The 25,752-nt window shown below is 39.7% G+C and overlaps 2 protein-coding genes across 3 annotated transcripts in view; one reads left to right on the top strand and one right to left on the bottom strand.

Annotated features, from left to right (window-relative positions):
- mocos (molybdenum cofactor sulfurase) overlaps positions 1-25,752 on the bottom strand; it is a 76,580-nt gene that overhangs the window by 29,360 nt on the left and 21,468 nt on the right. For both annotated transcript variants that reach the window (XM_088086238.1, XM_088086237.1), the window contains one exon: positions 4,144-4,361. The gene's annotated coding sequence lies outside the window, so the exon portion shown is untranslated. The remainder of the gene's footprint in view (positions 1-4,143; positions 4,362-25,752) is intronic.
- The window catches only part of vwc2 (von Willebrand factor C domain containing 2), a 28,536-nt gene continuing 10,138 nt past the window's right edge, over positions 7,355-25,752 (top strand). The window contains exons 1-3 of the mRNA XM_042501717.2: positions 7,355-7,641; positions 16,931-17,654; positions 19,084-19,213. Of these exons, the coding sequence (XP_042357651.1) occupies positions 17,010-17,654; positions 19,084-19,213 (775 nt within the window). The 5' untranslated portion in view covers positions 7,355-7,641; positions 16,931-17,009. The remainder of the gene's footprint in view (positions 7,642-16,930; positions 17,655-19,083; positions 19,214-25,752) is intronic.

The following is a 25,752-nucleotide window of genomic DNA, read 5'->3' as shown; positions in this document are numbered from 1 at the left end:
GAGAACAACTTAACCTCCAGTTGTCTGTTCAAGCATACTGCTAATGGGCAGGAAGGGTACAGTGAAGGCAGTCCTTGCTGCTCTGTCCCACTGTGTCCCTCTTAACCCCTGCCCCCCTGTGAAGCAGTGCCCCCCCTTTTACTGTAAAAACCAGGAGGAGGGCACTTCTGTTCCGCCCAATCTGCAGCGTACGGGTAGCGAGCCATGCGCAGCCATGTGGGCCATTTCCACAGGAGGGCTCAAAATGTTGAAGTGGAGATAATCAATAGTTAATGGGGGCAGAAATGTAATGACAGTGAAGGATGACATTTGAACCTCGGGGAAGGTGTAGCAGCAGAGAACAGTACTGCATGTATGCTGATGTGTGCCCAGGGCAGTTATAAGTTCACAGCCAGCTTCTAATGCTATATTAATGATTTCCTTTTTCAGCCTGACACAGGCAGGAGCAAGGGGCCCACTTTTCGGAGCCTGCTGATGCCATCATGCAGTTTTGAAAAAGCAATTTAGAAGTAAATAAGTAAATAAATAAATGTTTTTTAGGTGCATCACCACTTGAAAGTTTGCGGCAAATTGGTAGGCAAACCTGTCACTCAATCCCTGATGAAAAGTCACAGCAGTACTCTAAAAATATTCCTCTAGGGACACACTGGCATGCCTGTGGAGCCTTAATTGTATTTTTTACTTCTTGTTGTATTCCTCCAAGAGTTTTCCACAGTTTTTATATAGGCCATTGAAGCATAATTCTTTATCATACTTTATCATAAATATAGAATGTTTTAGTGATTGTAATGGTTAACTTGTGGTTAATGGTTTTGATCTGTAGATCTGACATTGTGTTTTTTTTTTTATCTATTGCATTCCAATAATATTCTTTAATACAGTAAAAGGTATACCCACTACAGGTATATGGGTAAACTGGCCTCTGTCAAAGTTATAATTCATATCATACTGTTGGATTATTCTTACTGATGCATCAACTTCGTTGGCCACAGTGGAGCTCATGCTATTGCTATTTTATTACTGTTTGGTGGTTTAAAGGTCTGTTGATACTAAGCTTACGGTCCATGCAAGGCCTGCAATCAGGTGCTGGGTGGCCCACCAACCATTTTCTTAGTTACAATGAAGATACATTGATTTACACTGGGATTTTTTACTTGGAATGTAAATATGGTGTCAAAGAGCATAAAAAGGATCAAAATAGAACTCGTTTTTTTAAAGAAAAAAGTGCCAAGGGAGGATCTTGGTGCGGGCTTAGCTCTGAATGTCCCCAAATGCCTGAAATTCTCTTGCATACACATGTGGACTGCCCCTATGGCTTGATTGGCCTAGTTTATTATTTTCATCTGATCAATATTAATGTTTTTTATTAACTGGCCTCTGGCTTCCAGTCATTTAACAAATGTGGCCACCGAGAAAGGCAAGCCAAGTATCACTGGTTTAGTGTGTAGGATTTAGTGGCATCTAGCAGTCAGAGTTTCAAACTGCAACCAATAGAAACTTCTCTAGTGTAGAAGAACTATGGTGGCCTGTACAGAAATGCAAACGTCCCCATCTATCTGGCCCTCGCCAGTGTTTTATTTATCTATACTGGGCTACTGTAGAAAAATGATGGTGCAGCATGGCAAAATTTGCAGAAAAGGACCCACTCCCTATGAAGTTATAAATAGCTCATTCTAAGGTAACAAAAAAGACAACAGTTCTTATTTTCAGGTGATTATACACTAAAGAAAATACACTACTACTACTACTATTAATTAATTAATCAATTTTAATGTCATTTTTTAAAATATTTTTTTAAAAATTGACAAACAAATCTACCTCGTACCTTGTATTATACTGCATTTTTGTCAATATATCCTTATATCCTACAAACTGGACCTTTAATTTATTCTATCACACTGTATTATATTATTTTCTTAAATTTCTTTTTTTTGGAAATTATTATCCATTAAATTTTATAGAGGAACCACAAGTAAGAGAAGGTTATACATTTGTACATTTGGGAGCAGTACTGACAGACTTGATAGTCAAATCATGTACTGTTCATTGAAATGTTCTATATTCATACACAATAAAAGCTTGTGTAACTGGTCTGGAAGCTTCTCTATTATGTCGATATCTTTTTTTTTTTTTGGGGCTGTTATTTTCTTGTAATTTCTTCCAAAAAAAGGAAAGTAAAAGTTATAATCAAAAACCATACGACAGGCAGAAACTGCCAGGCTGTAATCCTGTACGAATCCCAATTTACTTACACAATAAAAAAAGAGAGACAGAGAAAAGGAGAAGGGGGAAGAAGAAGATACAATTTTCATGTTATGAAGGCTGGTCCGTGGTGGAATTGGGCATCAGTTCATTCTGAGGTGCAGAGAAGCCCAAGATAGAGTTTGTACTTTTTGTAACCCCAACTCTTACTCATCCATCTGCTAGAAGGCTCACTGCCATAGCTGTGAAACTTTAATTTTTAATGTACTGTGAAATTTTGTACAAACATTCATAGTCCCCAGAGGATGAATCCCATTGAATTTGGTGATCTTCTGATTTTTTCTCTAGCCAAAACCATCAAAATATTAATTTGTCAAATGTTGGTGTGTGACTGAATACTTTCGTTCACATCAGAGACAGTCAAGGGCCTACATGTTGTTTTAACATGAAGGACGACAAATATGAGAGGAGGGGTTTTAAGGACTTCTGCCAGAAAACACTTCCCCTCCTGCATTCTGGTGAGTTTTTCTGTATCAATTATTGGTTAGACTAGGTTTGATTAATTGCATTAATCCAAAAGCAGCTCACAGTAAAAAAGAAAAGAAAACAAGTTAAAAACAACAGATAAAAAACACAAGCCTAGAAAACACGTAAGGACTAAAACCTAAAAATAAAACAAAAAAATGGTGTAAATGTCTTGAATTCTGTCAAAGTAAAAGTCCTCTGCTACATTCATGTTGAAATCTGCACCTGTCAGCTGTGCTTTATGCTAATTGCTCATTAGCAAATGTTAGCATGCTAACAGGCTGAACTAGGATGGTGAACACAGTAAATATTACTTGCTCAAACATTGTCATTATGAGAATATTAGAACGGTGATATACAAATACAGCTTCCAGGGGCCGCTAACATGGCTGTACACTCCTTTTGTGTCACTGCTGTTACATGAATGTTATGAAGAAAGAAGCATAATGTTTCCCTCTTGAATGTAATGGAGCAAAGGCACAAAGTGGCAAGAGGCGTAAATCGACCAGAGTATAGAGTAAGTACAAAGATCTCACAATTTTACTACGTAGACTTTTGGGTTAGTACACGAGCAGCATAAGCAGCATCCAGTATTTTTAGATGCCATGTTTTTAACTTTAACTGGCATATTCCAGCAAAAATAATTCATAGATAAAAGTCTTCAGCATTTCTCTGCTAGAAAATGTATTCCTGGCAGTGTAGAGAAGACTTTAAAATATTGAAGGGGCAAACGCACAGAAAGTGATAATTGACACGCCTCATTTGACATGTCAATTGATGCTCCCTTGATGCACTGCAAGCAACACTTTTGAAATGCCAACACCACAGAACTAGCAGTATTTTAGGAGAAGGTCGTTATTTTGGCAGGGTTTTTTTTTGTAAGTCACAGATTTGCCCATCAACTTTCTGCACATTTCTATTTGGATAGTTGATAATGTTGCACAAGGCAGGAGGGCAACTGTTGGGTGCGTACTGAGTCATTTGTCAGTTGACTGGTATTAGAAGACTGTTCAGTTTGGTAATCTGTCCTTGCTATTAAAGGTATACTATGCAGGATTTTCCTAAAAAATTATATAGACTCGTCTAAAAAGTAATCCCTCTTTATCATCACTTAGGACCCACTAGAAGTGTGTGGCAGGGTATTTACAGAGTATTTTGCCCTCATGTGTTTGGGATAATTCAGGCCACAGCACAGGTGATGTTAGGATTTAGCGACCAGGTGGCATACTGTAAGCAGCACACATTTAGGAGGAAACCACAAAAATAACTGACACAGTACCAAAAAATTAAATATAGTGTGGCAAAATGCTAAGTGCAAATTCCTGCCAAGTATACCTTCAATAATTTATTTCTTTAATAACAATAATAATAATAATAATAATAATAATAATATCCTCTGGGGAACAACAATCTTACCTTTTTATTCCTTTTAACCCTCTCCAGACAGGCACTGTGGCTGCAGAAAAAGGGCCTTTGGTCGTTGGGTCCTTATTTGACGCTCCAGAATTGAAACGGTTGCAGCAAGGGCGTCAAACAGTTTGAGTAGGTATAGCTGCGGCTTTAGCAGCAACGTAACCCTCTGGCCATCAGTCCACAATTGTCCACCTTTGCGCCTTTTTTCGGAAGTGGAAGCCCTAAAGAAAATGCAAAGTTAGTATTAAGTTAGCTATGAGGTGTTAAAACAGAGGCAGCTGAGGTCAGGATTAGGGCAAGGGTTACATCTTGTTACTTACTTGCTTAATATAATATTTCATGTATAATGAATAAAGTACATGGGAAAAAGTGGATTATTGCCATGTTTGGCCTCAAAGAAGTGGCGTTAATGGATTATAGTGGGTATGTAGGCTTCAAACAGAATGTAGTTGCATCTGTAGGTTTAGTGTCTCCAACAATTTGACACTTCAGTGGGTTTAGGCCTCTGCGTTGTGTTGCAACACAGGAAACAGTACTGGGTCTCTGGTTGTTTACTTGGCAGCTGTTTGTGATGGAATAAATACAACAACGCAGCATGAGTTGGGTGCATCTGTCACGCTGTGACTCTTTGCCAGCCATTTTAGAGAAGGTTTTGGGTTGATTCCTCAAATTACAAAATGTCGCAATAGAAAAAAATCAATTTGGCACAATAAAATTCAGTTACAAAAAAACCCCACAAAAGTTTACATTAGGCACAAAATAAGCATGACATCAAAAATAGCAAAAAAAAAAAATCTCCCAAAATATTGAATTAAATTAGATTCAATTAAATTATTTGGTCAAAATAAATAAATTTGTATTTTATTACTTTTTTAAAAAAACAATTCAACCAATTTAATATTTACGGTTAGTTAAGATGCACTATAACAAACACAATGGATCCAACTAACTGTAAATAAAATCAAAATGTAACATTTAAAACACCATTCATACATTTCAACATTTCCATACCTGTTGTGGTGGAACAAATGCAGTAGTGCAGCATGAGTTGTGTGTGATGAATGAATGGACACAGTTAGAGAGAGACTGCAAAGTTTGTTTGGAAAGGTAACTTGGCATGCTAGTGTTAGCTTTTTAGTTTAAAGACAAAACTCATTAAATCTGAAATTAGCAAACTCAGATCTTTAGATACACATTGTGAGTGATAAATCATATGTAATCATGTTCAAATGATGTGGGTAAACAGCAGATAGTTTACAAGTTTAATATATATAAAAACTGTTTTGTGTGGTCCAAACAGTCTGAGTTACTGACAGAAATGCAAAAAGTGTTGCAACTGTCCCCAGTCCCCCCTACCTAGATCATCAAGCTGAAGAGGTCCCCGTGCGCACGCACACACGCACGCACGCACGCACGCACGCACGCACGCACACACAAACACACACACACACACACACACACACACACACACACACACACACACACACAGCAGATTAAAATCCAATATGAAACATATAATGAAGAGAGGGGTGTTTTGGTGAAGTGCTTATGATGTATCTATATTAAACCACATCACTTGAGGCAATGAACAATAACACAATTTATCAGGAAACATTTCTGTTAAGGAGTTAAATGGCTTAAGAAAAACAATCTTATTTTAAATAACAGCCTATACTTGTTTCCATCTCACTCCCTCTTGACTTAAATTTGTTTACTTTTCTCATTTCTGGTGCACTGAGCTGAACTGCCAATCAGAGTGATTTAATTCAACAACAGGAGCCATCTTCGACACAGATTCAACCTGCTGAGTAGAAAGAAAGCCGACAGGGCCCAATGGTGAGGGTCACATTGCAGTAACTAGGAAAAAAAGATGTTGCCGCCGGCCCAACACTGACCGATGGCCGACTGTCAGCTTGGTATGTCACGGCCTTAGTGCTAAATTTTGGCAGTAAATTCAGTGGCAGATAAAATACCCAAAAGCCACACTTGGGTAAAAGTACAGGTATGTTACCAGAAAACGACTTTGGTGGAAGTTATCACCTATTAGAATATTACTTGAGTTTAAGTCTTAAAGTATCTGATATTTACTATACTTAAGTGTCAAAACTGATTTTATGATACAAATGTAATTATGTGTTGAAAGTTAAAGTAGAAGTAAAAAGAAGGTGGTCAGTATTTTAAGAATTATGACATGTATGTATCTGTAACATACACTACCTTAAAAATTGTACATTTTTGGGGGATTTTTAATGGAGTAAAAGTGAAAGTTGACAAAAATATAAACACTCAAGTACAGTTACTCCGAAAAAATATTTATGTGCTGTAACAAAGTATAATCACTTTGTTATATTACACTACTACCTAAATTAAAAGACAGTATGCATGAATATTCAACCAAAGATATAAAATATAAATTAAAAAATAATATCACATTACCTACTGAGCAATTTAATATTGAAAAGACTTTTAATGAATGGCTATAATACGTCGATTTGTCTTTAGAAATTTAGATGTATTTGTCTTTTGACCTTCCCATTTTATTTATTCAAGGTTGAAAAATGAAAGTTTAGCAGACGTCTAGTCCTAGCCTAGATGAAAAAATAAACAGAATCTGTGAGTATGACAAAAATAAACATTCACAATGTTAACCTGGGAGTATGCAGTACTTTTGTCAACTATTTACAGTTTTTTTGTATTTTTAATAGCTGAAATTTAATGATTGGTTTAAAGTAGGGTCTAAAATCGAGCTATATGCAGCAGATAAACAGGGCTTTCGCTTGAAGATGATGTTTACATGACATCAAATGCTCAGTGAGGATGGATCATGAAGGGGGGGGGGGGCTCAATGTTTCTAAAATCTTTGCTACGGCCCTGCATGATTCTATACTGAAGATACTACTCTCCTTGAGTAGGCTAATGTACTTTAGTCTTTTCTCATTCGACAACAAAACACCCAGTGACCAAAATGTGTCACTGAAAGGACTTCCTAATTGGAGATAATTAAGTAAAGTCGTTAATCACACCAGTGTGTGAACCTCGTGCACCGACCTGTGAGGCGTCTCTTTGGCTCACTAATTGACTGCCTGTTGTTCCTCACTCACTTTAAACTGCCCCATCTAGCGGCCGCTCGGCTCCACGATACACCACCACCACCACCACCTCCACCCCCCACCATTTATTAAATTATTTATTTTTTGTCACCGTGAGAAATAAAGTGCCAGTGTGGAGCAGGGACATCAGTAGCTGCGCGGCACTTGCAGCGGCGGATCGCCGGAGACGGAGCGCTTTCACTCACTGTGCCGATCAAAGTTGAGCGCGACACGCTGATGACCTGCGAGCATCCTCCGGGGAAACTGTGCATTTGACTGGCTTAACGAGCGTCAGTTTCCATCTCTTCATCGCAGATCATTTGTTGCTGTCGTGGCTCCGCTGTCCAACAGTCCGACGGCTGCGTTTCAACCCAGCGCACTGACGGATACGGACAGACTCCGAGGATCACAGGTGAATTATATCACTGATGCTGTGTTGGGGGGGGATGCGGCTTTTTTTTTTTTATTATTATTATTTTGGCTTAATTTGCTTGAATGCTCACGTGAACTTACTTTACAGTGTCTTCTCTTGAAATTCATGATTTCACTCACTCCGGCTACAGTAAAGCCACCATGCCGCACGGAAATTCAATTGCATCTATCACAAGAGCTTTTATATGCAGATGAGCTAAATGGAGGGAAACTGATGCAGATTGTTTAAACCTGCAGGCAAAGGCTGCTGCACCTGTGGAGGCTACATGGGTTCCCGTGTAAGTGTCAGTATTTTCATGTAAATAGGACTGCTTTAAGAAGCATCAGAGGGTTTTTAGAGGCTGCACAAAGACTCTGCCTGCTCACACACACTCCAGGATGCAACATCCAGTCAACACAGCCTCTGACAGCACAGCCCAAACACATAACACAGTGTTTTCATTTCATGCATTCATAGTGTCCAAAAAAAGTAGGTGGTTGGATGATGCTTTTCTGAGATTACAGCTGCTTGTTTTTCAGTGCTTGTTGCAGTTCGGTGAATTTAAATTTATTCACATTTTTTATTGAAATGTCACATCTCTGACACAGAGGGAAGTCAGAAAGGCTGCCTGCCATTATTTTTCCTGTTTGAGCGTTACAAAAAAAAAGAAAGAAAGAAAAATCAAGCTGATTTTCACTCTTCTCTTTAATACATTTCCTGCTTCCTGGCAGGCTATGCGTATGAGCAAATTCTCACCTTGTTCCACTGCACATAATCTTAAGATTATATGACAGTTTTGCAAGGGCTGTTGGTTTTTGCATTGCACGTTTTAGCAAACTTTCTTTTGATTTGGGTCACTCGCAAGATTTACAGTCAGAGGATAAAATTCAATTAGGCAGCCCTGCAGCAATCTTTACTCACTGGCAGATGGCTTAATACTCTTGGATCCCGCCTTAGTGTCCCTTATTGCTCTAATTGGATTTCATCATTTCACACTGTTTATCTGTATAAAAACGAGTTTTCAAATGTGGCATCATTAATTCAATCCTTTCTCAGCCCTGTCAGATCCAAGCCCACTAGCCACCACTGTCTAAACATTTCACATCTCGTCCCCCATGATCTGCTTTGTCATAAATTGAAGTAGACCTCAAAGTAAATTGTTGCATTCCCCGTGTGCCGTCGATGGCATGTTGGGAAGTTGGAGCAGTGCAAGTAGGAGAATCTGTAATGTGCAATAAATGAAGTGCACACAGCGGCGAGGGCATATTGTCTGTCTGAGTTAATTCCAGCCCTGAGGAGATGGTTTTCCTCTCAATGACATCCAGTTTGATTTTACAGAGGGACATCACAGGAGTGTTATTCTCCAAGACAATTTGGATGTGATGTTTGCTTGTTTTGGAGGCTCACTGTCAGACTTAAACAGAAATGGAAACAAGAAGGATGCTGTGAGCCTGTATCACCTTCTCGGTTATCATGCTCTGTCACCATGCTTCTCAGGCGGATCAAATTTTCAAATATCCTTTTAAATACTGCTCTCATTTATTAAGACCAAATGGTAATTAGAAATAAACAAAAACATCTTAGCTCGTGTGTGGAAAATTTCCTGGAGATGAGAGCGCTGCCTGGGTACATTTGGACCTATTTATAGCATTAATGTGTGAATGAAAGAGCTATCAACCTCCCTGGAAGAAACCTTTTCTGAGTGACATCAAAGAAGTGAGGCAGGTCAGCCTTAACACATCCTCACCGCCACGCGTTGTGATATTGACGCCTTGCCAATTCAATCTATATGAATAACGGTATCTTATTAGTCAAGGTAGAGCTAAAAATTTCACTTCGTGCTTAGGTTGTTGTGTCAAGACTTACGGGCCTTGTTCGCTCTGCTGGGAAATGAAAACGACAATAATTTATGAGTCATAAATCAATGCGATGGTGAGCATCATTGAACCATGAACTAACAGCCAGGTTGAGTCTCTGCTTGATTAATCATTGTTGCTGCACCTCAGTGGTCAAACCGGCTATGTTCAATAGCCTGAGATGTAAACAGATCTTTGGCCTTTGACAGAGGGATTTATATCCACAGTGACGAGACCGACTGAACCCACTCCTGCTGGCAAACACCGGGTTGAATCTCACTATAGAGCAGGAAGCCTCTGCAACATTTAAATGTCAGCTGGAATATTGTCAGTCAGTACTAAAAAAGTAATAGCACAGGGCCTGTCAGCATTTAAATTTGCAATGCCAATAGGGCAGCAGAATAGTGAAACGCATCTTTATTATTGCAAAATTAGCCATTCACAGCAGATAATTATAATTTTCTGCCGCGGCATAGCTGCAATTCCAAGGTAACATCTACTGTTTATGGGATAATTGCTGTTTACTGTGCAGAAAATCCAGCTGTAGAGCTTTCTGATGCCAGAACGGGAATATTTAAGGGGAAGTGGAAACACGTTTTTAATGTTTGGCAGCGTCAGGTCTTCTGATGAGGTTCTGGTCACTGTGACAGCTGATGTGATTACTTATACACTGGAACTGGATTTTGTGCCAATGTTCAGTTTGTTTCAGTTTGTGTTTGTGTGTATTTTTACTCTGTCTGCAAAAGCAGCAACCCCTCCCAGACCATTTTTAGCAGTCGGGGGTTCAATGAGAAATTGTTTGTGGGGGGTTGCTGCTTTTGAGGACAGAGGAAAATTACTCGGTGTTAAAAAAGAAAGCTTGAATAGTAATTGCAGATTTTACATATATTGCTTATGTAGCCACAGACCAGGATAGTGCCCTGTTTTTAATCTGAAAAGACAACATTGTCTGGCAAATATCTGATACTAGCAATATTAATCCATCTGTTTTGTTGGCATTGGCTTTCCTGTTGTTTGGGGTGTAAAAAATATTAATAATTTCTTGTTTTCCCCACATATGTCTTTGAAATACAATATCAAAGAGTACTGAAGTGGTAACTCTTATCCTTGCCTGGTTGATAAAAGTGACAACATAAAGAAATGTGCTATTACACCAAAAAGGAGGTATGTAATGTTTTTATATTAAATATTAATTAGGCTTTTTGTGAACAAATATGCACTGTAAAAAGAAACTATGTGTTTTAACTTAAAAAAGTTAGTGTCCAGGCTGCCTCAAGTCAAAAATTTAACAAGACAAGTTGAATTGTTACGAAATTACCTTTTTTTAATGTTAAAACAAATAGTTTGTTTTTACAGTGTATATTTTTTCATGCATAGCTTATTTAACATTAAAAACACATGACATACTTTTTTTTGGTGTAATAACACTTTTTTATGCTGTCACTTTCATAAATATGCAAGCCAAGCACTTCAATACTTCTTGATATTTGAGATTCCCTTTGTTATTCCAAAGACATCATTCATAGAAAGAAATATACAATATGTCATAGGGGTGAGGAAAAAAATGATACAGCACAGTATCTTAATATTTTACGCAGCAACATTGAATCAATACCCAAATACAAAGTATCGATTATTTATTATACAAATTATTAATATTGCAAATATAGCCTAGCCTACTAGAATAATCGTTTTTTCAGTCCACTAGATACAATTGCTGAAATAAAAAAGAAATAAGATGATTGTGTCTTATTACATAAAACAGAGCTTAACAAAGTTTTTTCTTTATTTGTAGTTGGAAAAAAAGGTAATAGATCGCAATATTTTATCACAATCCTCAGTACACTGCAAAATGTTTAAAATCTCAATAATATTGTATTATGAACTTTGCAACGTAATAATATAGTATTGTGGGTTCTCAGGTGATTCCTACCCCCCTAACAGGCGACATTATAGTGACAACACGTGGTTGGGTTCAGTTCAACCTCCAATTAACACTCATAAACTCCAAAAGCAGAAATACAAACACAACTATTTTCTCAAGCGCATGACTTAGAAGGCAGATGAACTAGGCAAAGAGTCTTCACTTGGAAAAAATACAAGGATACAAACAACAACAAATAAATCCAGGCAATCAACAAAGTATAAAGGGGTCAGGCTGAGGCTGAATCTGAAAAAGTACAAGCAGAGTTTAGATAAGAATTACAACAACAGACACCAAATGCAGAAAAGCTAAGGCACTAAGACAGTCTGGCAGAGAGCTAGTGAAAGTGGACCAGTAAAGATACGAGGGAGCTAATAGGGGAATAAGGAGCAGGAGAATCTACTGACAGCAGGGCAGGCAGTGGGAGTGGCAGGGCCTAAAAATGACGAAGAAACAATCTACAAACAACCAAAATGAATAAATGAATGATAAATCTGCAAAGAATAATTCAAAACTATGACACTATTTGCAATTTGGGAAGCCAGTGCCACATGAAAAGACCTGTCAACTCCTGTCACAAGTACAGAGCAGATGAAAATCTATTGTATTTCACAGCGTTTTATACAGCTGGAGCCTCTGAGACCCCAAACAGAAAGTCATTTTCTGCAACATGTTATCAGTCCAAAATCGTGTTTATGAGCAATTCTCATAAATTTGGGAAAAGTCAGCAAGTATTAAAGTGATAAAACAATCTGAGGTATGTTTTCGGGCTGTTAAAGAGACCCCAAACTGAAAACACTGTATAATATACACACTGCAGCAAGCATCTGTAACACTAACACTAGTTTATTTATGACTCACTGGAAGATTGCTTCCCCTAATGATACTGAATCCTAATGACGTAATATTGGGTTTAATGAAAATATATGCAGTTTTCTCTGCTATTGAATTTCCAGCGGATGTCTTCCTGCTGTTCGACCTGTCAGATTTGAACCAACAACTTTCCCATCTCTGTTCTGAGTGCTGACTGACCGTAGTTGGCCGGTTCACTGGAGGTTTATCGACTCACTTCATTTAAACTCTTGTACCACCCAATCATTAAACTTTAATGATATGAGAAAAGATTTTTCAGTGATATACATTTTTAACATCTATATTTTACTCCACGGGCGTGTAGTTTGTTAGCCACAAACACACACACACACACACACACACACACACACACACACACACACACACACACACACACACACACACACACACACACACACTACATCACTTCTCACAGCTTTTGCTTGCATCATTATTTATTAATCAAAAATCAGTTAAAGAAACTACATTAGATTACAATGTAACAGCATAGCAAAGCAGAGGTCTTGGTTTTATTGCAGTTTTTATAATGCATAAAACCCACCCGGGGGTTTTATGCATTTTTTTTTAAAATGCTCTCAAATACATATATTTCTTTTTTTAACTGACCATTTTTGGCTCGACTTCTGTGGCATTAGCACTTGATGTTGCTAGGTAATAGCTCGGACCACTTCAATATTTGGAACCACGCCGAGTCCTGACAGTTGCAGCACAGATGTGGAAACAGGGAAACCACATGACCACTCAGCTCTGTGCGGTTAAAAAAAAAAAATAAAAAAAGGTGACTGTTCCTCGAGACAAAAATATCCAGCTAATTTTCCAGCGCTAATAAGTATTTGTTTTGCAGAGATAATTGTTTGGAGCTGACAAGTGTTAATTGGAGAGTTGTTTTTCCACTTGCAGAGCTGAGGTTTTTGCTCTGAAGTGGGTGTTCAAATGTGTCAGAAGTGTGAATGAACTCAGTGACGTTGGCTTATATAAACCCCGGTTTGCTGCTGATTGATGGCTGCAACCAGTTGTTAGTTTCAGGCTCTACAGAGCACGGGTCTTTTCAGGTCATATGTGCGCAAAGTTTCTAGATTTGTTGGTGGAAAAAACAAGATTTGAGGTTCTGATCTTTAAAGAGACTTACAGAACCACAGTTGCAGTTTATCACATATTAAGTTTTCATTACACTCAAATTAATCCTCATAATTTGCCTGCGTAATAGTCTGCAGCACAAGCTTCTGCTCTATGCTGCAGAGATGTGTCGACTGTATTATATCTTAATGTCAGTGCATAGTTGTGTTTTTTTCTCTATAGCCAAAATGGCTTTGCAAGTATTCAAGATAGAGCAGTGAAGCAAAAAAAGTAAATTCTCTGCAGAGCTGTAGGGCAAAGATAAATCCATGACCTTTCACCAAATGGCTTATATGCAACACTATGAATGTAAGAAAGTTTGCTATCACTTGAACCTAAGAAATGGTGAGAAAAAGTATCCACAAAGGCACCAAACTGTCTGTGCTTTAGTAAAAGGACATACGTCTGTGCTCCAGTCTAGCCTGTGACAGACATTATGCTCTATGGCTGAGAATTAATTAGACATTAGCAAAAGATTAGATCTGTATTAAAGATGGCTTTAGGATGTAATTATTGTAGCACATCATTTAATTAGCAGATCCAGATAATTTTCATAAGGTCATAAAGATTTTGTTTTTATGGGGTTAAAAAAAAGGAAATTTTAAAGGAAAGGGTTATTTGTCTGTCAACAAATGCCATGAAAGACCTAGACTAACTGCCTCTCAGTACTTTTCGATTTCTCTATGCTGTGTGTGGCACGCAGCCCAGATCCCATTAATTTCTGCTGAAGAAGTGAATCTTTAAAAATGGTTACAAATATTAAGAGTTTCTATTTTCATGAAGGGTCTGTTTTTTTCTCATAACAGCAGGGCACAAGCTAGTTTTAAGAAAACCTTTCTCAAACAGAAGTAAATAGTCTTTTCAGCTATGGATTAATATACATTGATGATATTGATGCTGAAATGAGTAGCCTATTAAATGTAACTGACCAACAACACTCATACAGGCTAGTTAGCAAGTCACAGCTTCTTGTCTTGATACGAACAGACCAGAGACACTAGTTAGTAGCTACTATAGTTGGCTTTCAGTGGTCAGCACTGTAAGACCCAGCACATGGTCAAAGATTAAAGTTATTTCAGCTAGTTGAGTACTATTTCATGTTGTATGTTCATCCGTCAGCAACTGCCTGACTGTTCACACCAAGAGTGCATTTCTCTTCATTTCTCTGCTTTTGTAGAGCTATAACAGTACTTTATTTAACTTTATGCTTTACTTTATTTAACATTATAACAGTATTTCATTTAGACTTATTATAACAGTAATTTTTTTTTATGACAGTACCTACTTTATTTGTAACCTTAGTTCATTTAATAATTCAGTATTTTAGTAATCTACAGTGGTTTAGAGGAGATTTCAAAATATCAAGATTATATTGTGGTGTAGCCTAAAAGTATCATAATATTATTTTAAAGCCATATCGCAAAGCCCTACCATTAAAGTAAAAACAGATGCGAGAAAACTTCTTTTGGCGTCTGCTGTTTGGCATAGTAGTTAAACTCGGCTGAATAGATGCCATCTTGGAGTCCAGTATCCAATATTACCATTACTACTGTTTGGCCGTTTCAAAAATTAACTTTGAAGCCTGGTGCACTTCCTGGCTGCCAGATCACTACAGCAAGTAGAGGTCACCACCTCACAATAAGCACAAACATGTATTGTAATAAACTGCTTGCACAGACAAATTATATGGACAATTCTTGGATGAGGGTGGGCTTGGAATAATATAATTAATGTTCATGCAGAAACAGTGTGGCTCATTGATGTGTTTTTTGAACAGCAGTGGAGCTCTCTGGAACAGAGGAATGAGCTAAATTAAGCTTTGGATACACTTACACTTGCAAAGAACTTGTTACTAGAATCAGTTTGTTGCTGGTTTTGGTCTTTTCATGGGATTTGGTAGCAGTGAGAGAAATATTGATCAACTGGCAGCTTAGGCCTTTAAGATACTGTGGTGCTGTGGCTACTCTGTGCCCAGTTGACAACCAGCCTGCAGGCTAGCCAGCACTCAGTCCTGATGGAGAGCAGCGGCAGCAGTATCAGTAAGACAGCTAGTAACAGCTGTTAAGGTGGAGAGGTGAGTCTGTGAAAAGCCAAATGAGGTCCTTTTACTAATTAGGCCTGGGCCCATCCCTCTCCTCCCTCTCTCCCTCTCTCTCTCAGCTGCAGCAGCGTTATCGGTATGCACCTCGTTCTGCTTCCTCTCCGTTCCACAGCAGCTCCAAGGATTCTGCCTCAAACATAGCAATTCAGCTAAAACACCGCACAAATACTACTGGCGTGCCAGCAGTCAATGTCAGCCCCTTTCCCTCAGAATGGATCAGAATTCATGAATATCAAAATGCATGACTTAAAACATACAGAGAGACTTTGGCTCCGGAGTTGGAGCTGGATAGAATTAATGCGGCTGGTTGTCCCGGCATTATCTTCTATGTATTGCCACATACCTAGACACATTTGCTTATGGCTTATTTCATGCTCAGTTGCTCTTCACCTCCTGTTTAAGGCCCCCAATCACTCTGTTGGAAATTAGCTGTGTTCATTGAGTTTGACAATTAATCAATATGGTGAACTATATTCTTAAACAAGCAGACAGGTCTTTACAGTTAATTGTCAAGTCAGTCAATATGGAGTAATCTCACCTTTCAAAATAAGCTATAAATGTCAGCACGGCTGCAGCCCGTTAAACGGAGCTCAGCGATGACACCGAACATTTGGTGAGAGGGAAATGAATGGAAGTAGGCCACCGAACGCAGCAAAGCATCATACCAGGCATTTGAATTTCAAGATGCCGCAGTAAATCAAGTTAAGCAAGAGACAAAAACAAACACATTGACTGCAGCTTTTCGAAAATGTGCAGTCTCTGCAACGTCTGCAGTTGATCCCAGGATTTCACTCCGCTTGAGCTGTTGTATATTGACTCCTCACAGAGCAGAAAACTGTACAGAAAGTGATGTGCTTTTACTTTTGATTAAAACAAACCAATGAGATATTAAGTGGGGCTTATATTAGAGAAAGTTTTGATGCACATCCGGCACTTTGCAAAAGCAGGAGCAGGTCTGGCTTCATTTTGAAATTGATATCTGTCAGCTATAGTAGATTCGTTGTTCCAGACTGGAATTATGTTCTATTTTCAAATCAATTCCTGCTTTTGTACAGTTCACTGTGATTCATTTAAAAAAAAAGCAGACATTGATCCTGATGCTTTGTACCATGAGAGGAGCAGGAGCTTAAGAGTGTTAGATTCAGGTCCTTCTTTGGCCGTTTTCCTCTTACTCGGTCACTGCTGGGAGTGATTGATGCAGGGAAGTGTTACAGTACGAAGCGGTATTGATCTCCTAACACAGCCCTATGAATACTCCCTGTCCTGATGATCCAATTCACTGATCCTACAGGGTTGCGTCACACTCAGCAGGATGTTTACTTGTGGCTCTAAAGTCGTCCGAATTTCTTGCCCCCACACCTGAGATAAAAAGAAACAAAATACTGAGCGCATAACCCCAGTTTAATTTTCTCTTTCCAGATGGACTGGCTCACACCTGAGATGTGAAGTGTGTTATGTGAGCCAAGGTGTTTTCCCACCTCGCTGGTGGTGGGGAGAGATGTTGCACTCCGTTGCCATGACAGCAGAAGTTCTCTTTGTTCTGGGGTTCCTGATGAGCGGCGCTCAGTGTAATCCTATAGCGACCTTACCGGCGAGCAGAGAACGCCTGGAAAGAGTGCTGACCCAAGCCAGGGAGGACAAACATCAGGACATGCAGGCCGCAGAGACGCCGCTGGGATACAGCGCTCAGCAGCGGCCGGAGGAAATCAATGCTTTGGGTCCCAACAGGACTGCCGTGAGCCGCGCCAGGCCGAACTCCCAGACACGTGGATCTAAGGGCGGGAAGCCCCTGGAGTTGTGGACTGAGCAGGACACCCTGAACCAAATAGACGAGGGCCCCACAAGTGACGTCGCTCTGTCCCTGGACGCCATCGATGAGTACGCCTACCCAGACTACAGGGGTAAAGGCTGCATGGATGAGAGCGGCTTTGTGTTTGCCATCGGTGAGGAGTTCACCCCGGGCCCTTCGACATGCCCTTGCCTCTGCACAGACGAGGGCCCTCTGTGCACCAAGCCAGAATGTCCCAAGGTTCACCCTCGCTGCATTAAAGTGGACACAAGCCAATGCTGCCCCATGTGCAAGGAGAAAAAGAACTACTGCGAGTTCCGGGGCAAGATCTACGCCTCCCTAGAAGAGTTTAAGGTGAGCCCATTAACTGCATTCACTCATTTTTGACATGCTCAAAGTTGAAAGAAGTGCTGACAAAACACTCCTGGCTGTTCAATGGAGTTTATCACAGGCGCTACACAGAAACTAGTTACCTTGCCTCACAGCATGCGAGCAAGCAGGCAGGCAGATTTATAATGGCAAAGGTCAGCACTTGTCTTTTTTTCCTCACACAACGCTGGAATATTACTGCAGGCTGATTTTAGCAATGCCTGCTTCAGCAGAGTGTTTCCATATTCAGTTTGTTGATACACATGGCGATAGAGTTACAGTTATAGTAATGCTACAACTATGTAGAGCGTGCTGCTGCATGTGGGTGTTTGTGAAGAGACACAGAGATGCACCAGTAAAGATCTTTAATGTTTTATCTTCTGACACCTCTTTGAAAGGCTCGACTAAGGATTGCACCACAATCTGGGTGTTACGTCTACATTTACCAGCGCCTAATGCTTCGCTTTATGTTGCCGGGTGTCTCAGCAGGAGGTTAAGGCTAATATGGGATTTTCCTCCTCTAACTCACAGTGTTACCGACAGCTCTATGTCAAGTCTCTGCTGAGGGAAATCTGCACAAAGCTTTACTTTCACAAGAGGCATACGTCAGCCTTTGTTCCTGGTGGGGTGGGGGTACTTTGAAACTAAGCAACAGGCAGGTTTTTTTATGCCTGATTGCTAAGTTCTTGGGCATTGTGCTAAGTGCTGCCTCGTTTCATTTTTCACAGTGAAGTGCCATGCGGAGGCGCAAGCCTCTGCAATCTACAGCAACACTGCTGGAATTAACCTTTGCTCTCTTGTTAAGATTAAAGGTGTATGGCTTTATACAAGCAGCTGCTAAATGAAGCCTTTCACGGGGAATGTAGGAGATGTAATTTGAACCATATACTATCAGTCCAGGCTCTTGTCACACATTTGTACTATTGCAGACGTGCAGGAACGCTTGGATGACCAATCATTTCTAATGTTTCTGTTCACGCACCAAGAAAATTGGAAGCTTCTCTCTTTTGTTTCCCATTGCTATTGATTTTTCCATTTCCCTTGATTGGATAGTGAAGTTCAATTCTCGACTTGGCTCCCTCTAAAATGAGGCATTCATTGGCAGTGATGTTGAGAAGGATGGGACTTCCCTATAGATGTAGCTCTGTGACACTGGATGCACACTGTAATAAACAAGTCAGACAGTCATGAGTCCTTTTGTGTTTGTGTGCGTGCATGTGTGTGTCAGAGAGACAGAGATGGCTGTAGAGAGACAGAGCGGCGAAAAAAGAGAGACAGACACCGAGACAAACAAAGAGGCAGAGGCAAAGATAACAAGAAATTAATTTAGAGGAGAAGACGCTTTGTTGTTTGTGTGTATGTGTATCTGTGTGTGAACTGTTTATAAGGATGTTAATTACTCTCTGCTATCCAGGTGTCTCCATGTGAGAAGTGCCGATGTGAGCCAAGCGGGGAGGTGTTGTGTTCGGTGGCGGCGTGCCCTCAGACTGAGTGCGTGGACCCAGAGTACGAGCCGGATCAGTGCTGTCCCATCTGCAAGACTGGTGAGTGGGGACCATTTCTTTCAACATCGCTGCGGGGAACACTTTGTTCCAGTATAACCAGTGGTTGCTGCCGAGTAGCACCAATCAGAGCAGACTAGTGTCAAATGTTTTTGCTCAAGGGCACCTGAACAGGAGTTATGAGGGCAAGGTAGCTTATTTTGCTGACGCAAAGCACGCAGCATGCTGCACTGCAGTGTTTGCAGTCTCTTGCCCTATCAGATTGCATATTTGAAGTAATGAGCCATATTTGAATGAATTAACACCAAAAAAACGTTTTGTGTGAAACATTTGCTCATGTGTGATTTTCGGTCTTAAATTCTCATAATTACTCAGTTTATCTGATGGAGGCAGAAGCGTATATTCTGAACTTGTTCCTACAGTGATTTGAGGTCCGCTCCCATTTAAGATTTGTAGGTTTTTGTTCCTGTTGGTCTGAGAGCTTTGGCCCGGCTGCGAAGAAGGAATTCTGCGGCTCAGAGTCGATTATCTGAAGTTGTTTCGGATGATTCCAGACAGCATGTCCTAGATTATGTCCCCTTGTTTTCTTGGTGTGACTCTAATGCAACATGGCAATGTCAGCAACATTGCTTCCTTCAGCAAAAAGAATGATGACTTGCGATATGTATCTCTGAGTTGGAATCTTAAAGTGGCGCAGGCTGTCTGCTGTAAACAAGAGCAAGCAATCTGCATGAGGACAAAATCCCTGCCTGTGATAAAGATGAGCTAAACGCAACGTTCCACATAAAAATGCTTCGTCTGAATGAGCAACCTATTAGACAATACTGATCATTTTTGAGTAAAACTGCAAGTGAGACATTTTGATTTTTATGCTGTGAGTTGGAATTGAGCGTAATAATGTACACAGGAGGATTACAAACAACAGATTGTGTGAGTGGATTCACAAAAACCAGGTTCAAACTCAAATGAGGCAAAAAAAAAAATTAATCAGATAATTTCACTAAAATGTCTAAAATGTCCACAAACACCTTTTTCAGCATATGTTCATTATAATTACATCCAGAATATCACATTAGAATGATTCATGTATATGTTTAGAGTCATAAAACACTATAGACACAAGCATTTGCATGTAATGAATTAACGTGACTAGTAATCAATCAGTTGTCCCACTCAAATTAAAAGTCTGTCCCACAACCTCATGGGACAAGGAGTTGAACGCATTGGTAGTCACAGAGTGTTACTCACACTATTAATATTTGCCTGTTGTAATCCTGGGGAATACATGTTGGTCCTTTGTTCCCTTTTCTTGTTTTCTTTTTTTTCTTTTTGCTGTTCCCCCACTTTTTAGATATGCACATATTGATCATGCTGAAAGTGCTTTGTGCAAAGGGTTGGGCAGCGCTCCATATTCCACCCCCAGTGAAATGCCCAGTGGATTTGCTGGGTAACATTTGCAGGCACATCAGTCTCAGAGACAGATGTAGATACAGTACAGTATGCGCCTAGATGTGGCAGCCTGACGAAGAGAGCGTGCAGCTGTATTCAAAAGTCCCACCAAATCCACAGGCTCATCCAGCCGATAAGGATTTTCCAGTTTTAGGATGGCATTAGTCCCTATTACCATGAGATTACCACACATTACCATTCAATAAACACAGCTCACTATGTTTAAGACGCCAAGTTACCTAACCACAACTAACACTGTCACAGTCTGAATAAAAAATACTTTCTGTGGTTAAAGGGACACTAACATTTTTACACAGAGACCAGTTTACTCATCATGAGGAGTGATACTCAGCCTGTGAAAACTGTTGTATAATGTGTCCAAACCTGCACTATAAACTGGGGGCGTGGAGTTTGAAATATGTGGACACCAACCAGGTAGAGAGTGTTTGATACAGTTGTGAAGTAGGAGTAGTCGCTGGTTCTGAAGTATTGTAAATCATACTGTAAATTCACATTTCAAAGTTTAGTTTTAGAGGTGTAGGAGTGTTCCTAAATATAGAAACGCAGGAGTCTTAAAAATGGTTTAACAACGCTGTAGGTATTTCATCCTTTGTTTCAGAGAAATTATGTTTTTTTTCTCAATATGGCATGACAAATGGCTCTAAATACTACAATACCCATGAGTCTTAGCCACTGCTGCTATGGAGGAAAAGCCAAGCAATGGCTTTGTTGTTGAAATTCTTGACAAAAACACACCATAGTTGCTGAATTAATGTAACATTTATCCCTGTAAACAGATATCTGCATATATATGCAGAAATCCGTAAGCAAGTTTTCAATATATTTACACAAAGAAAAGTGACATGCATGGTAAAAATGCCAGTGTTTGAATTAGGTTTAGCTTTTAGGGACCTCTATTTTTTCGGAGTGGTGAGTGGGAGGGTACTATTTACATTGACACCCATACATGCATGCACCCAGCTATGTATAAAAATATGCTTTATTTCAATTCATACGGAGAATATTCTGCTTGAGAAACATGAACATTACAATTTTTAATTTTTTTTAATCGCTCTCTGTGGTCTTGAAGTCCTTTTCTGCTCTGAACATATCAAATGTCACTCTCACTTTTGTTCGACCACACACTGCACACTGAGCTCTTCCTTCAGACAAAATTGATAGGTAAGCTATTGAAGTTGATACAGTAATGAGTGGGCATGTAGCACTATTAACACATGCTCATCCCAAGCTGTCACATATTGCTGCTTTGCAGTGGACTTCCAGGTCTACATATTACGCTTTAGGTATCCTTCTGCGGCAGCTCTTTACGTTTTGGGATGCTACTAGCGTGATGTCAACACAAGCACATGGTGGGATTACGCTGCACATGGTTATGTTTAGGCAGTAAACGCACATGGCAACCAACACTGTCAACAAACGCACACACTGACACACACAGCTGGTTAGGATAAGGCAAATGCAGCACATGGGGACGTGAAGAAAAAAACACAACATTCAGACAGGAAGAAAACACCCCCATGAAAGTCTGGGGTATTGTGGACCCATCCACCACCCACCCCGCCTGCTCAGATGCCATCCAGTAACATATTATATCACCACAAATGGTTCATTTCGGCCGCACTCTCAGCTGATGGTGTTCAGCAGCGTATGATGCAGCCATCAAAGGTATCTTTTGAAGTTGGGATTTTACGACAAATGAGCCGACAAGGCGTCAGAATTTAATGAATTCAGAATGAGAGCGAGCTGGCACTATTCAATCAGATGTTAACCTAACCAAACTAGTCTTGCTGTGTCTTTTTCATGTCTGCCAAAGTGGCAGATCGCCTAGGGTTTTATCTGGCACTGCCAACAATTTACCCGCATTTGGTGGGTAGTGGATGTTAATTCAGACATTGCCATCAGCTATAGTCTGATGATGGTTGAGCTTTTTATTAGCTTTTTAAAATATATGCATTCATATGCAGATATCTGTTTATAGAGATTAGCCAAAATAACTGGTGAAGGGAAGAGGATGTCTTGGCCCGGATATTTGCTTACTACTTCAGATATCCTGCAATACTAGCTGTTGCCCTCAGAAGCTTTATCATCGTCAGACAATAGCCGATGGGTTCTGAGGCTAATTAAAAATTGACCTCGAATTAGCTTAAGCTCCAGATTTCCTGCAGAAATGCACCTTGAGAGTTGTAGTAAACTTCTCCTTAGATTGTTTATGTGCACAGGTTGTAGCTTTGATGTTGTATCAAAGAACCACATATTTCTAACACAGTTGTTCCTCCTTTGTGCTCATGATTCAACTAGGAGAGTGACATGGCCATACAGGCCAGCTGTCAGTCAGCTAACATTGTCTGAGCAAAATCGAACTGAAACCCTTTTTGTCCTCTGCTGGTTTGAGTTGGACTATTCTTTTTTATTGTACTCTGTCTTTTGTGAGCCCCCAAATGTATTGAAGTGAAATTCTAAATCACTGGAGTGCCCCTGTAAGCTGGTCGTATTATTTCCCGTCACACATACACCTGTATGGGACTTTGCTAAAATTAGAATTCTGTTCCTTCATCTTCATGCAACCTCTGTCAGCTCGGTCCCACACTCTTTCCAAGTAATCTAGGAGCACAGTAGTATTTATGAAGATGCAGAAATAGCCTTTGGCAGCATTTACACCTCATTTGCGCAGCAGTCAGGCTACAGTGATTTTAAAGCAGCAGCAGGTGAGATTTGTATTTTAAAAATAAATATAATTTTAGTTTTGTGCCAATCATTTAGACTTCCTTTCTTGTGTCTATGCCTCCTGCTGGTGTTTGCACATATTCAGCTGTGAATATCAGAGCTGTTAATTAAGCACAGTTGAGTATCGTTGTAGCAGAATGTGTTTAATAACCTCTTATTGGGCAGGGAATATTTCTGGCTCTGATTTGATGAACAGGGCTGATAGGGTTGTCAACGTGTAAGCAGGAAGTGTAAACACTCCTCACAATCAACAAACATCTTTGTACGTGTCAGACACTGCACACTGGTCACCTTAATGGATAATCCATCAAAAACATGTTGCTTTGAAGACTTAATTGTCACATGCTTTCATTTGCATTTGCAGTTCATTTCACGCTAGACCTGACACCACAAAGTAAACAGCATGTTAAAGATACCTTATTAAATAATTGGATGATACATTAATGGGACATAAACTGAAGTGAATGAGACATCAATCTAAATGACACCGCTGATCTTCCTTCAGCTTGTATCAATATCAAAACGATTACACATCGGATTTCACTTTGTCTTTTATTCATGACGCTTCTTTGCCAGGTATTAGACGCCTTGATATAAATGATGAGGATCACTGATTGTCAACTCCCATCTCGCCACCGTTGATCATGCAATGTTCAATACCAGACTGCAGCGCAGCACTAGCTCCGTGATGAAATACTGCTGATGTAAAAATAAGGTTATTGGAGGTCGTCTGAGAGTTCCCGCTCAGGTGGTGTTGTTTGTCTTGTCTGCAGATGTTGTTTGAAGTGCAGACAGATGTTAAGACCTCCCTGATGCATCCGAACTGTCACATCAAAGCTAAGCTCATTAATGGGAAAGAATTAAATACTCATCCAGATGTGGAAAAAGGGGATAAAACTGTTGCAGAGTTTAAGAATGGCATAAAAAGTGCAGAAAAGGAGAGATAATGGAACAAATGTGGTGAACAATACAGACATCAGATCTGTACAAGAGAAAAAAACTCACATTTTGTTCCTCCTTCAACAAATCATGCTGTCTTTTACTCTCATTTTTTTTTAGCCCTTCTCCAGTTTACCATTTTCCTCACTATTGATATAAATCACAACGAAGTATTTCAATGTTTGATAAGTTCATCAAATATGCGCAGGCATTATCTTGGCCTTTTCAGGCATGCAAAATCAATGCTTATGGCAGAGCACCCTGTCTCAGATGTGTCATTCAGCCTGTATGCGAGGAGACACTTGGGGAAGAGCCAGGGGAGGAAGATGAAAGTGAGAGGTATCGCTAACATCCACCCCAGACAGTTGTTCATGAATATCAAAGAACAGCTGTGAATGGAGGCAGGTTCTCATCATTTTTTACTCATTATCTCAAAGCACTGGAACACATTGCAATTAAATGGTTTCATACCCTCTAAAGTTTGTGACGTTCACTTGCTCGCTGCCATAAAGTTTAATTAAACAATATTGACTCATGCAAAGAACACCTTGTCGATACAAGTCAGAGAGGGAAAACATCCGCTCTATATTTCAGCATTTTTTTTTCTGCTTAAAGTGCTATTTTTTTATTTCTACAATATATAGTGCGTTTTTTTTTATTTCTCCAGTATACAGGTGTTAAGAGTTTTTGTTGTACATTCTGTTGTTTCTCTCACAACGTCTGCTTTTAAGGAATGCGTAGGGGGAAAAAAATCTATGCAGGAGAAGCCTCTCTCGTCGGCACCTCGGCCCTGGCTCCCTCCCTCTTGTCCTTTGCTCTTGCAGGGTATCGCCTTGGCAACGCGTGAGGAAACAAGTGGTGCTCTTCAAGACTCAGACATTAGGGTCAACACTAATCTGGGGGGGATGTGATAAACAGCCTGAACCCGAGCCAAAATCACTTCAAATAGAGCAACACGAGACATGGTAGCCTGGTTGCCAAGAGGGATGGAGACTCATTTAAATTAAGAGAGACATGATTCATAGAGGCCCTTTAAAGATGTGGCAGGTTTTTTTTTTTTTTTTTTAAAGAATACATGAAAATCACACAAAAGTGAAACGGAGGTTGATTGTACTAATGTGAAACGTCCATTTGAAGCAGCCTCCATCTCACTGAACACAGAGAAGGAGCAATGCATTAGAAATGTCATATTAACATGGTATTTAGTAGCCTAAAATAGAAGGCTATGTGAGATTTTTTTAGTACGTCCAAAACCTTATAAAACCAATAGTACGAGAATTGCATATTTCAAGCGAAATATTACAGCGTGCATATACTGGACACGATAAATATCATATATATCATATCACACAATACAATATGGTGCAATCATAACAGAAAATGGCAGACACTGACAAAGGCAAAACAGAAATATATATAGAGAACTGGATACCGTGTTGTAGGTGGGC

This window comes from Plectropomus leopardus, chromosome 13, assembly GCF_026936395.1.
Source record: "Plectropomus leopardus strain MGB_pleo_1.0 chromosome 13, ASM2693639v1, whole genome shotgun sequence".
In the NCBI taxonomy this organism is placed as follows: Eukaryota; Metazoa; Chordata; class Actinopteri; order Perciformes; family Serranidae; genus Plectropomus; species Plectropomus leopardus.
The sequence above is the reverse complement of the archived record's forward strand: the minus strand, read 5'-3'. Positions and strand labels throughout refer to the sequence as shown.